This window comes from Thamnophis sirtalis, unplaced genomic scaffold, assembly GCF_051295495.1.
Source record: "Thamnophis sirtalis isolate CommonGarterSnake01/CBP01778 unplaced genomic scaffold, rThaSir2_p1.2 scaffold_7, whole genome shotgun sequence".
Lineage (NCBI taxonomy): Eukaryota > Metazoa > Chordata > Lepidosauria > Squamata > Natricidae > Thamnophis > Thamnophis sirtalis.
In genome coordinates, this window is record NW_028261387.1 from 77524578 (window position 1) to 77538184 (window position 13607).

Genomic DNA, 13607 nt, shown 5'->3' on the forward strand with positions numbered 1-13607 from the left:
GCAAGATCTTGAACTTTCAACTGGGTGGGGGAAACCAGGAAACTTTCAGATTCGGGTTTTCCACAAATGTACCAATATGTCTCTCTTATTAAATTGGAACTTTGGGGAAAGCTCTGCCTTGGACTCTGATTTAATTCTGGATGATATTTGCTGACACATGCACTGCAGGGTGCATGGGTAAAAATTAAGCTAGGGTGGGGATGGAGAGGAGAGTGGAGCTCTACTACTCACCTACAGACAGTTGCAGTCAGGCCTCGCACACCTCGACACCTGCCTTGCCAGCCCATTTCTTCTGCACCTGGCAAGGTTTCTGAAGGCATCTGCAGCCAATAACACAACTCTGGATCAATCCAGAGCTCTGTTATTGGCTACAGAGGCCTTCAAGAAAGCCTTGCCGGCCGCAGAAGTTCCTGAAGCGATAAGGAGGCTGGCATGATGCACATAAGTGAGTTGAGTCAGTGGATGACATCCTCCCCTCCCCAAAAATAAGACCTGGTGCCTTTTTAGTGGCAAAAAATAAGACTGGGTCTTATTTTTGGGGAAACACAGGTAGCAATACTGTAGCAACAACACTTAGACTTATATACTGCCCCATAGTGCTTTACAGCATTCTCTGAGCAGTTTACAAGGTTAGCATATGCACTGGAACAAGGTCCTTCACAACAAGCACTTCCCTCCTGCCTTCACCCTAAGCCCCGCACCAGGAGGCCAAAGCAGCCCCCCAATTTCTCTCCCTCTCCGACCCTCACAAAAAGACACCGAAGGGGGAGACTCTCTGCAGCAACACAAGCGCTCATTGCACGTATCCGGCCCAGGGGCCGTAGTTTGAGGACCCCTGATTTAGTGCAATATAAAAAATGCAAATAATTTTTCTGCGGACCACTAGTTGGTCACCGCTGGTTCAGAAGGATAAAAATGGTCACTCCCCCACCCCCATACAAGTCCCTCCATGTTCATGAGGATGATCATTGCATATACAATACAATGCAATAGCAGAGTTGGAAGGGACCTTGGAGGTCTTCTAATCCAACCCCCTGCCTAGGCAGGAAACCCTATACCGTTTCAGACAAATGGCTATCCAACATCTTCTTAAAGACTTCTTAAAGACTTAAAGATATGTCGAGGCTTAATCCCAGATTGTCACAGATCCAGATAATCTGTATCCTGCAGAGCCCTCCGTAACTGCAGGCCACCATTTTCTCAACAACCTTCCCCCCCCCCCCAAATAAAGTAGAAGATGAGACATTAATTATCTGTCCAGGTCTGGCTCCCTGAAGTGGCTTTCAAGGCTCCTAAAAATGTCCTTTCCCCAAAAAAATCAAAACAACCACTGATTATTTGCCTGAATCCAGCTCCTAGTTTTCTCCCCGAACTTTTCATTTACCTGGCCAAGAAGAGGTCCAAGCAGAAGAGTTAAAATCAGAGCTCTTCCTTGAGACCCTTAGGCTTAAAAACAAGGCAACACCTCTTCCACCATTTCAAGGTATCACTTCTGTCACCTTAAGAAATCCTCTATCTCCCTTCAGGTCAGAGTAGATCCTGACAACTTTATCAGCAAAACGAGCCATGAAATGCTCAGTTAGTGAACATGTGGTGTATATACATATATTGGAAGCAACACATGTATACATTAAATGTGCAGGAATGTTATGACTTCACATCCTGCTTGGGCTTTTCCCAGAGGCGACTGTTTGGTTATTGCATGGGAAATAAATATTACACTGGCCAACTCTTTGATCTAATACCACAAAATATTTTTGTCACATTCATACATGTTTACATTTGGCAATGAGTTCTGAATGGTTCAACAGCTTGCAGGCCATAAAATCTCCCCAGCACAGATTATAAAGTTACTGTATTATAATATGACTCCCGTTCTGCGGGACTAAAAACAGCACAAGGTTCTAGCTGGCTGGGTGAAAACTGTATTCCTCACCTGCAGAAGGACCCGGCAGAGTTGCAAGTGGATTTCCAGCAGTCTGTCCAAGTCATCACATCCTGTGGTCAACTCCTTTTCCATGTGGGCATCACAACACAGAGAAGAAAGAGTGGCATCATTGTAGATGCTGGTTCCAAACACAAGAGGAGAGAAGAAGCATGTAATAAATCATAAATGCAAATCAGGAGAGGAGAGAGCTAAGCTTCCATCCCATCCCATGGATCTGCAACCCAACAAGACAGACACAGACTTCAGAGGATAATCAGAACTGCAACCCCCCGCCCCCTAAAAAAAAAACCAATTATTGCCAACCTGCCTTCCATTGAGGACCCGTACACTGCACGAGTCAAAAAGAGGGCTGTGAAAATATTTATTTACCCCTCGCATCTTGGACATATATTGTCCAGGATACCTACCTACCCTCAAAACGACACTACAGAGCACTTCACACCAAGACAACTAGACACAAAAACAGTTTTTTTCCCGAACGCCATCACTCTGCTAAACAAATAATTCCCTCACCGCTTTCAAATTATTCACTAAGGCTGCATTACTATTACTATTAGTCTTATCATCGTCCCTATCACCCTTCTCTTCCCCCCTTATGACTGCAGGACTGAAACTTGTTGCTTGTATCCTTATGATTGATATTGATATTGATTGTTTCCTGATTGCTTATTTGTACCCTATGACTATCATTAAGTGTTGCACCTTATGATTTTTGATGAATGTATTTTGTTTTTTTATGGACACTGAGAGCATATGCACCAAAGACAAATTCCATGTGTGTCCAATCACACTTGGCCAATAAAGAATTCTATTCCATTCTATTCTATTCTATTCTATTCTATTCTTTACACTAGAGGAGTCCTCGACTTACAATCACAATTGGGCCCAAAAATTTATGTTGCTAAATCAGATCGTTTAAGAATTTTGCCCCATTTTACAAACTTTCTTGCCACAGTTGTTAAATGCATCACTGCAGCTGTCAAGTTAGTAACATGGTTGTAAAGTGAATCTGGCTTACTCACTGACTTTGCTTGTCAGAAGATTGCAAAAAGGGGATCACACGACCCCAGGACACTGCGACTGTTATAAATATGAGCCAGTGGCCAAATGTCTGAATTTTGATATTGCGACTATGGGGATACTGCAACAGTCGTAAGTGTGAAAAATGGTCACAAGTCACTTTTCCCCAGTATCATTGTAACACCAAATGGTCATTAAAAAAAACATAGCAATGTTGGAAAAAAGAATAGAACAACAGAAAGGTAAAGGTTCTCCTCACACATATGTGCTAGTCATTCCCGACTCTAGGGAGAGGTGCTCATCTCTGTTTCACAGCCGAAGAGCCAGCGCTGTCCGAAGATGTCTCCATGGTCATGTAGCCGGCATGACTAAATGCCAAAGGTGCACGGAACGCTGTTACCTTCCCACCAAAGTTGGTTCCTATTTTTCTACTTGTATTTTTACATGCTTTCAAACTGTTAGGTTGACAGAAGCTGGGACAAGTAATGGGAGCTCACTCCATTACACGGCACTAGGGATTCGAACTGCCAAACTGCCAGCCTTTCTGATTGACAAACTCAGCGTCTTAGCCACCAAGCCATTGCGTCATCAGAAGAGCTCAGTTAATTCAAAAGGGCTTTTATTGGACAGGGAGGTTCATCTCACTCTTGGCTAGTCTTGAGAACTTCAGTCCCAACCCAACCCAAGAACATCAGGTTAGAGATGGCTGCTTTGATTGCTACCGTAACCAACCAGATGCCTCTAATAAGTTTGTAAGTGCAGCATGAGGCCAATTGCCCTCCCAGAAGCTGATATTTGGTAGCACAAGATCCCTGCACATTCAACTATGTTCAGGGATTAATGGATACTGAATTTGGCTAACCCCATTTTAAAGCCTTGACATGTGATATGTCTTCTATGCCATTAAAACAGTCAGACTGACTTATTTATAAAACTCTTATAACAGGAACAAGAAACTTTCAGCTCACAAGCCTATTCTGGCCTGTCAGGACAAGTATTTAACTCAAGAAATCTTGAATGAAAACTCCTTTGGCCTGGACCAAATGTTTTCATTCCTCCACCACCACTGAGACCAGTCGGCTTAAACTGTCCTATTGCATGTTTCCCCATGGAGTGCTTGCTCCAGTTAGGTAAAAATGACATGCTTTAGTAAACTGAGCATATGTTGTCAATTTTCACTCTCTCCGCTCCCCCTGGCTTTCTATTTTCAAGCCTCAGTTTATAGTCAGTGTAGGGCTAGAAAAATGTTATGATAAAGTGTTATTACGGCAGTTAATAACCTTGTATGGAAGCATCTACCTGGTGCTGCAGGTCCTTACACTTCCAAAGGATGAGAGTTCATCAGCACTGCAGTCGGCATTGAGGAAGTCAAAGCTTTCCAACACAGTCTCTACCATCAAACTTTCCATAGAAGAGTGTTTTGGATGATACTTTTTGGGCTGTTGGTGACACAAAACAAGCTATATTTCTATGCACACAGGAACACATTCTATCCAGAGAATGACAGTGTTCTCAAAAGCATCCCTAACAAAATATAGGGAAGTCCTTCTAATCACAGATTTGCTTTCTTAACAATGTGGCCACAACCACCACATGTATACAATATAATGCATACACAGCAGGAGTGTCAAAGTCAATTTCATTGAGGGCACATCAGGGTTGTGTTTGATCTTGGGGTGGGGGGGTGGCCAGCTTGAAATAACTTATGTTGGGGCGCCTGTGGTGGCCAAAGTGCTCTATCAGTGAGCCCTGAGCCCTGTTTCCGGCTGCGATGGCTTCCGGAAACCCTTTGCCAAAGAAAATGGAGCCTGGGAGGGCCACACACATCCTCCTGCAACCCTCTGCCAGAGAAAACTGAGCTCGGGAGGGCCACAAGGGCCGTCACTGTTTCCAGGTCAGCCCCGTGGGCTAGATCTAAGCACCCCATGGATTGGAATTGGCCCACGGGCCTTGAGTTTGACACCCCTGATATAAAGATTCTTAGAGATATTGCAATTTAACATTTCTCGGTACAACTGAGGTAGGATGAAAATTATGACTATTCATAGATATCTTGGGCAACAAAGTTCTTGAATGCAGCCACCAGAGCTCTTCTCAAAGTGTTGAAATAATTATATTGAATGTTAATTACATTTACTTGTCAATTAAATCTACTTTAATTTTTTACCTGTTTTGTACGCATGTACATAAGTAGAGCAATATATGCATATATTAGGTTTTCCTAATCTAGTGGGTTCCAAGTGTTTGGTGGACTTCAGAGCCTACAATCTACTAGCCAGCCTTTTCAAAGTCCAAATAGTTGGAAGATTTCAATACCTTTAATTTGTCCTGGATACAGAAGACCTGGTATTCCAATTCCTCCAGGGGGATAGGACTTGGACCCTGTGACTTCAGCAAATTTAATACTTCCTGTAAGATCTTTTGAATTGACTTGGTCTTTCCAGTAGGTTTGGCATCATCATTATCATTCCAGTCTCTTTGTTCAACAGAGAGAATCTTTCTTTCTTGCTCTGAAGGGTAATGCCAGTCCCGAGTGATGGACTTGCCACCATTTTTGTCTTCTTCCAGCCGACATGATGGAATACTTAAAGAGGTTTCAGCATAGGGTGTCTCTTGTAGGATATCTAAAGTTCTGTGGCCAGGAGGCTGGCATATTAAAATATCCCGTTCCTCTCCTTCTGCACAATTATTCTGCAGAATAGCCAATGGCAACTTCCTTTGATTTGATGGTGGAGTCATGTTTCTGCTTTCTGTCGCTTTCTGGTCTTCAGAACTAAATGAACTTCCTTCAGTTGTCTCTGTAAGGCTGTGACTTACACTCCTCAGACGCATGTTAAAATCACAGTCATCCAAGTAGCTCAGGATGCAGGAATCTTGGGTCTCTTCCCTGATATTTGCATGTTTCTTCCCTTGTTGCAAAACCGACTGTGGGAAACAGGTGGAAAATGCAATTCGCTTTGAAACATTGTACTGACCTTCATACTCAGCTCAACTCTTAAGTTAACATGTCTCAGAAGGTGGCAGCACATGGCAACATTTGTAATGAGTTCAGAAGCTAAATAAGTTTGGACATAGTTAGTTCTTGGGTAGAAAACTTCAGATAACACTGAGGCTGTAGACTAAACAAGAGCAAAATATCCAGAATTTTTATATATTATATATTATAAATTACTTTATAATGCTAATGAAAACTAGGAAGGAATCAACATCTCAAAGATATTAATGTTACATTTTTTTCAGTTCCATGCTTTGGGGTTTTTCCCCCCACTATTTATACAAGTTAGCAGTGTGTCATTCTCAAGTATGTCTTCTCTTTCTCTCATTGTCCTTTCTCTAAACTATTATGAATAACAAACTAACCATGGTCCATTAATTAACTCTAATCAAGTTTAGTTTCTCAAGACCTAAAATGGACCCCTAACATCAAAAACGTCATCAAAAAAGCACAACTAAGAATGTTTTTCTGCACCAACTCAGAAAGCTCAAACTGCCCAAGGAGCTGCTGATACAGTTCTACAGAAGAATTATTGAGTCTGCCATCTGCACCTCCTTAACTGTCTGGTTTGGTTCGGCAACCCAACATGATAGACACAGACTTCAGAGGATAATTAGAACTGCAGAAAAAACAATTACTGCCAACCTGCCCTCCATTGAGGACCCACATATTGCATGAGTAAAAAAGAGGGCTGTGAAAATATTTACAGATCCCTCGCATCCTGGATATAAATTGTTTCAACTCCTACCTTCAAAATGACGCTATAGAGCACTGCACACCAGAACAACTAGACACAAGAACAGTTTTCCCCCGAACGCCATTACTCTGCTAAACAAATAATTCCTTCACCACTATCAAACTATTTACTACATCTGCATTACTATCACTATTAATCTTCTCATCGTTCCTATCTCTACATGGGGCAGCCCTTGAAGAGTATTCGGAGACTTCAACTCGTCCAGAATGCAGCCGCGCGAGTGATTGTGGGTGCACCTCGGTACACCCACGTTACACCTATCCTCCGCGAGTTGCACTGGTTACCGATCAGTCTCTGGATACGCTTCAAGGTGCTAGTCGTAACTTATAAAGCCCTTCATGGTATTGGATCTGGGTACTTGAGAGACCGCCTGCTGCCAATTACCTCCCACAGACCCATTAGATCTCACAGGGTTGGCCTCCTCCGGGTGCCATCTACCAGCCAATGCCACCTGGCTATTACCCGGGGGAGGGCCTTCTCTGTGGCAGCTCCAACCCTCTGGAATGAACTCCCCGCAGGGATTCGGACCCTCACCTCTCTCCAGGCCTTCCGAAAAGCCGTCAAAACCTGGCTTTGTCGGCAGGCCTGGGGGTGATGAGTTCCCTCCCCTCTCGACATGTATGGTTGTGCGACTGTTGTCTACTTTTATTATTTGTATTTTGTCTTTTTATGTTCCCCTTTTCCCCCCTTGAATTGTTCGCCGCCCTGAGTCCTCCCAGAGAAGGGCGGCATACAAGTAATACAATACAATACAATACAATACAATCTCCTCCCACTTATGACTGTATGACTGTAACATTGTTGCTTGTATGGATCCTTGTATCTAATTTATATTAATTGTTTCCTAGTATGATTTTATTGCTTATTTGTACCCTATGACTGTCATTAAGTGTTGTACATTATGATTCTTGACGAATGTATCTTTTCTTTTTATGTACACTGAGGGCATATCCACCAAAGGCAAATTCCTTGTGTGTCCAATCACACTTGGCCAATAAAGAATTCTATTCTATTTTAGCCTAGCAAAGGGGGGAAATTTTCTCTTGTAATACTCGATAGCTCCCTAGAACGCTTTTTTTTTCAGATTTCACATCTTAGGACAACCTTCTTGAGATGATTGGTTGAATTCAAAAGAATTCAAACAGCAGTCAGCCCAAATACTAAGGGATGCCAACACAAAGGAACAACACTCTTAATACTCATATTACAGAACAATTGTTTTTACAGATATTATTTTCATGTACTGCAAATTATATACAGCTATCATGTCTAGGGACCATGGATAGTTTTACAGAAGATAATTTTAATTGGTCTCTTTTGAAATCCCTCCAAGCTGGTGGCCAATCATTAAAGGTGGACTAATTCTGTTACTGTGGCTCTAACCTTCTGATCATTTGATGCCTTTTTTTCTCAATCTTTTTCCAATAGAACAAACAAGAATATAGCCCCTATTCTTCACTTCCCCAACCTTTCTCCAAATCTTTCCACTCTATCAACCAAGATTACTTCCTTGTGAAACAAGCCCCAACAGAATCAAATATTGCTTATCTTCACCATCACTATCAAAATTACTATCATCATCATGAGAAACTTTCCTTTTCTAAAGGGAAATTGTTTATTAACGATACAGAAAGAATGGTATTTTTCTTAACAAGAATTACAAGAATGTTTGACACAGAAAATCCCTCAAGCTGAGGGAAATTCTACCCATCCCAAAGCCTGCCAAAAGTGGATCTTCCTGTTAACAGATCAGCTGTTTAATATTCCCCCTGTTACTTAGATTTCTTTTATTATAACATTCCGATCCAGCAATGAAGATCTATCAGGAACTGGCAGGATACTTTAAGTTTCAACAACCTTCATTTCACAAGAGACCATAGAAGAGGCTATGGCTTATGGCATGTCTTTTAGAAGAGAAACAGATCCTACTTCATATACTTACAAGGTAATATTTTTCTCGGAAGCTGGGAGTGTTTGGAGGAGTCCAGCTGTATATGGAGTTTTTTCTACTTCCCACAGAAAACTTGGTGGTGGACCCAGGGGACAAAATTAAGTTCTCGGAATCAAAAGGACTGTGGATTGAAAGAAACAAATAAAACCTAGTAAGTATTAGAAAGCCAGTACATGCTTATCTATATGCCAAAGCACAGAGGAAGTCCTGTCTATTGCTGCCAATTGGCTTTCTCAAATTCCCCATACGGACATACAATTCCAGTCTTGCAAGGCGTACCAAGAATGTGCTTCAAATACTTTTCTAGGAATCCTTCTTCAGGGGGTGCATTTTTTTACCACTGGAAAGATGCAAATATCCTAGCCTCGTGATGGCGAACCTATGGCACGCATGCCAGAGGTGGCACGCAGACCCCTCTCTGTGGGCATCCACAGCATCACCAGCTGCTGTTCTGGTTTCCGGCATCCGCACCTGGTCTTTGGGTTTCGGCGCTCCAGCACGTGTGAAGACTAGCTGGATGGCATGCCGGAAATCATAAGACCAGGTGGCTGGCGCGCACATGTACACTGCCCAGCTGCTCTTTGAGTTTCTGGGGCTCTGGCACACACGAAGACCAGTTGGACGGTACGTATACGCATGCCTGAAACCAGAAGGCCAGGTGGCCTGCATGGATATCCGCACCAGCCAGCTGGTCGTTGAGTTTCTGGGGTTACAGTGCGCACGCGCATGCACGTACATGCACACTCATATTGCAGTTTGGGCACTCAGTGCCGAAAAGGTTAGTCATCACTGTCCTAGCCACATGAGACATCTGATGAAGCTATAACTATGGATTGTGGACGATGAGAATATGCTATGCAACTTGTTAGGGATGACTCCTAATTGCACCTACCAACATTTTGGGAGTTTCAGGAAAGAATGTATGTATGTATGTATGTATGTATGTATGTATTGTATTTGTGCTGATAAATAAATAAAGGGAGACTCTTGTGTCTCTTATGACGAGCCAATAGACAGATAATGGAAGCAGTTAGCTTCCTCCCATAATTGGGGCATACCAGGGGTTGTGACACTAAATATGTATGTATGTATGTATGTGTATGTGTGTGCGTGTGTGCGTGTGTGCGTGTGTGCGTGTGTATATGTGTGTGTATGTACACACACACACACACACACACACACACACATACACATACACATACACATACACATATACATATACATATACATATACATATACATATACATATACATATACATATACATACATACATACATACATACATACATACATACATACATATATATATATATATATATATATATATATATATATATATATATATATATAAGCTCTTGTAGTACAGGATGTGTTCTTTTCATTCTCCCAGCTATTTCTACGTTATTTGCATCCTTAGTATTAGTTCTGCTTTATTTACCTTTATAATAATGCTTGCCAGTTTTTGATTCTAATAAAAAAGGAGTTCTGCTACTGTTGTGTCAATGTATGGACTAACAATTTATTGGGGTTCTGCAGAGTCTTCTAACTCTTTGCAATAAGCATTGATTTCATGCAGTGGCTTTTAAAAGTTTCATCATGGTGGAACCTTTTCTTTCTTGGTCTGTTTTGGAGCTATGGAGCTTAGCATAATCAAGATGGGCAAGTCTAAAAGTGATAAGATAGAAGGCTGTACTGCAGTTAGAACCAGCAAGAGAATCCACAATGTGAAGTGGTAAATGATCAGGGGACAACCTAGAGATATTAAAAATAATAGATATGATGTCTTGAACAAAGTCCTTTTTCTGACTTGTAAGGACACAGGATGGTGATCAGAAATCTTCCATTTCTGGAACTATGAACTTGTGGACAATTGAGGGATAATGGTCTAGTGAAGAGAAGGACCAGGGGACACATGATAGCAGTGTTCCAATATTTGAGGGGCTGCCACAGAGAGGAGGGGGACAACCTGTTTTCTAAAGCACGAGAAGACCAGACAAGGAATAATGGATGAAAACTGAACAAGGAGAGATTCAACCTCGAAACAAGGAGAAACGTTCTGACAGTGAGAACAATCAATCAATGGAACAGAACAGGAGTGAGTTCCGGCAGGCACTACTGCTGGTTCGCTCGTGTTCATGGTAGAACATTTAGTACATCTTAATTATGGGATTTGCCACTCACCATCACAACAGATTCCTGCAATGTAATGCCACAACCATATTGTGGTTAACCCAGGGGTGGGTTCCGGCAGTCACTACTGCCAACTTGCTTATGGGCGCACATGCGCATGTGTAGTGTAATAAAAATTGTTCTACGCATGCGCAGAAGTGAAAAACAAGATGGCAGCACCTATGGCGCTGCGCAGAGAACCAGTTCGGGGGTGTAGCAGGCCTGGGTCACTGCCAGTTCCAGGTTGCCAAACCACTACCAGTTCGGCCAAACCAGTCCGAACCCATAGAAACCCGCCACTGGAACAGAAGTTGCCTTCAGAAGTTATGGGAGCTTCATCACTGGAAGCTTTCAAGAAGAGACTGGACTGCCATCTGTCAGAAATTGTGTAGGGTGTGCTTGGGTGGGAGGCTGGACTAGATGACTTACAAGGTTCCTTCCAACACTGTTAATCTGTATTTGTATCTACTATATCAATTGTCTCCTATTCTGATTCCTTTTTCTTCAATGCAGAGAATTACTCAGATTTCTATTCAATATAAATTTATTTTCTATAGTGATAAACCCGTAGAAGGGCTGTGCCTGAATAACACTTTGGAGGTTCAGCTCTGAAGAATGGTGTTAACCACATATTTTGGTCATAACAATCTCTCCCAATCTGGTGTCTGTTAGATACGGGGAAATTCAACTCCCCTCTTGGCTGCAATTATGAGAGTTGAAGTTCACCCATCTGGGGACCACCATGCTTAAGAAACTTTTTTTAAAAATTGCTTTTCTTCTGTCTGCAAAGAGTGCAGAAAGAACAACATTTGAGAGCTCCCCTATAGCTCCAGGTTACCCTGGAAAATCAGTATTGGATAGTAACCATATGGACACAAAGTAGATAATAGACTGTCAACATTTAGAACTGCAATTTATCCAAAATAATTTTAATTCATTTTAGTGTCGTGGCACGACAAAACCGTGGTCCACTAAAGCGTGCCCGATTAAAGCGCGTACCTGACATCATCAGCAGCGCGACAACAGCGACCGCGGAGAAAAAAGGGCGCTTTAAAAAGCGATTTGAAAGCAAGCCAATTCACGTTAAGGTAAGGGTTAGGTTTAGGGTTAGGTTTAGGGTTAGGTTAAGCGTTAGGGTTAGGGTTAGGGTTAGGTTAAGCATTAGGTTTAGCGTTAGGTTAAGGATTAGGTTTAGGGTTAGGTTTAGGGTTAGGTTAAGGGTTAGGTTTAGGGTTAGGTTTCGGGGGGTTAGGTTTAGGTTTAGTGGTTAATTTTAGCTTTAGCACTCACAGCGTGCTTTTTTCGTCGTGCTGTGATGACGTCAGGTACGCAGTTTCGTCGAGCGCGCTTTAGTCGACCGCGGTTTTGTGGTAGAACCTTTTAGTGTAATGTATGCATTCAGGCTAAAAATATTGTGACTCTTTATGGTTCATGAACCTCTTCATGAGGTTCATTTCTTTTAATGGTTTCATTGTATTTCATTCTCCCCTTCCCTCCTTCTCTCATAATTTCAAAAACCATATCTGTCTGTCTGTCTGTCTGTCTGTCTGTCTGTCTGTCTGTCTGTGTTTCAGCATAGCTCTGAAATACCTCAAGCAATTTCAGCCAAACACTGTACACAGATGACTTACTCTCTGGAAAAAAATACTGTGGGGGTAAGACACCCCTAAAACTCCTCAGGGTGTGTGTTCTGTTAAGATACAGCCTGCTATGCCTTAAAATGGATTCTACTGTACAGCGCAGTGGAATTACCATGGTAATGGATTCACAGAACTCCACAAGGGGGCTCCCTCTGGTAAGAGGGAAAATCCAACATTAGAAATTACATTTTGTCTGGACATTTTTACCCTATAAATAAATACTCAGGCAATGCCAGGTTATTGGCTAATTGGCTATAAAGAGCCTTTATAAATATTTCCCATTCTGTGCTTTTGTATGATAGTATTTTCCTACCATTAAGCACACAGATGAACTGGATGCTTATTCTGAAATTAAAATCCTTTGTATAAATAAGGAGGTGAAAGTCTCTCTCATTGCCCTATCTCTTAAATAAAGGCTGATGGAGTACAGCAGGATCTACAAGACCAAATATCTTTTTCTCTTTTAGATCCAAGCATGACAAAAAAAAAATACTCTTAATTAACCAGTCATCTAAATTCACAGTTTTGGCAGTAGCTGGACTTGGTTCTCATCCATCACCTTCTTAGTTGTCCCAGCAGAAAGAAGCCAGGAGAGCCTCAGAGTTACAGCTGTACCAGAAAGGACTGACTGCTACCTGTATATTGCCTCATTTCAAACATCTGGAAATATTACTATTCTCATGCTTGTCTGATGAAGTGTTTAAGGCATCAGGCAAGAAACTAGGAAATTATGAGTTCTAGTTCTGTATTAGGCATGAAGTTAGCTGGGTGACCTTGGGTCAATAATTTTCTCTCAACCGGATTCCAGGGGGGCGTGGCCTGTTGCCGAGGAGGGCTCCACCGAGCTCCTCAGAGATCTGGTCTGTATATCTAAATAAGATCATAGATAGCACCCCTTTTTGGCTAAGAAAGGGGCAGGGAGGATAGCCCCGTAGGTTAGGATCTAATCGTAAGCCACAGCCTTTTTTCTTTTATGGCTGTGGAAAGAGATTAGATCCGGCCGAAGCGGAGCTTTTATCTCCAGCCATTTCTTCTCAGCTGCCTTTTTTTTTTGGCAGCCCCAGACAGGCTAGCCCCCCCCCAGGACAAGACAAAGTTTTTTCAAGCTAGAATTGATACGGGCGGG

General features: G+C 42.2%; 1 protein-coding gene across 1 annotated transcript in view; it reads right to left on the minus strand.

Annotated features, from left to right (window-relative positions):
* The window catches only part of RIPOR3 (RIPOR family member 3), a 142214-nt gene that overhangs the window by 20735 nt on the left and 107872 nt on the right, over window positions 1–13607 (minus strand). Inside the window, exons 12-15 of the mRNA XM_087720462.1 lie at window positions 8663–8792; window positions 5285–5893; window positions 4268–4407; window positions 1937–2066 (exon numbers count right to left, since the gene is read on the minus strand). Coding sequence (XP_087576588.1) covers window positions 1937–2066; window positions 4268–4407; window positions 5285–5893; window positions 8663–8792 — 1009 coding nt within the window. The remainder of the gene's footprint in view (window positions 1–1936; window positions 2067–4267; window positions 4408–5284; window positions 5894–8662; window positions 8793–13607) is intronic.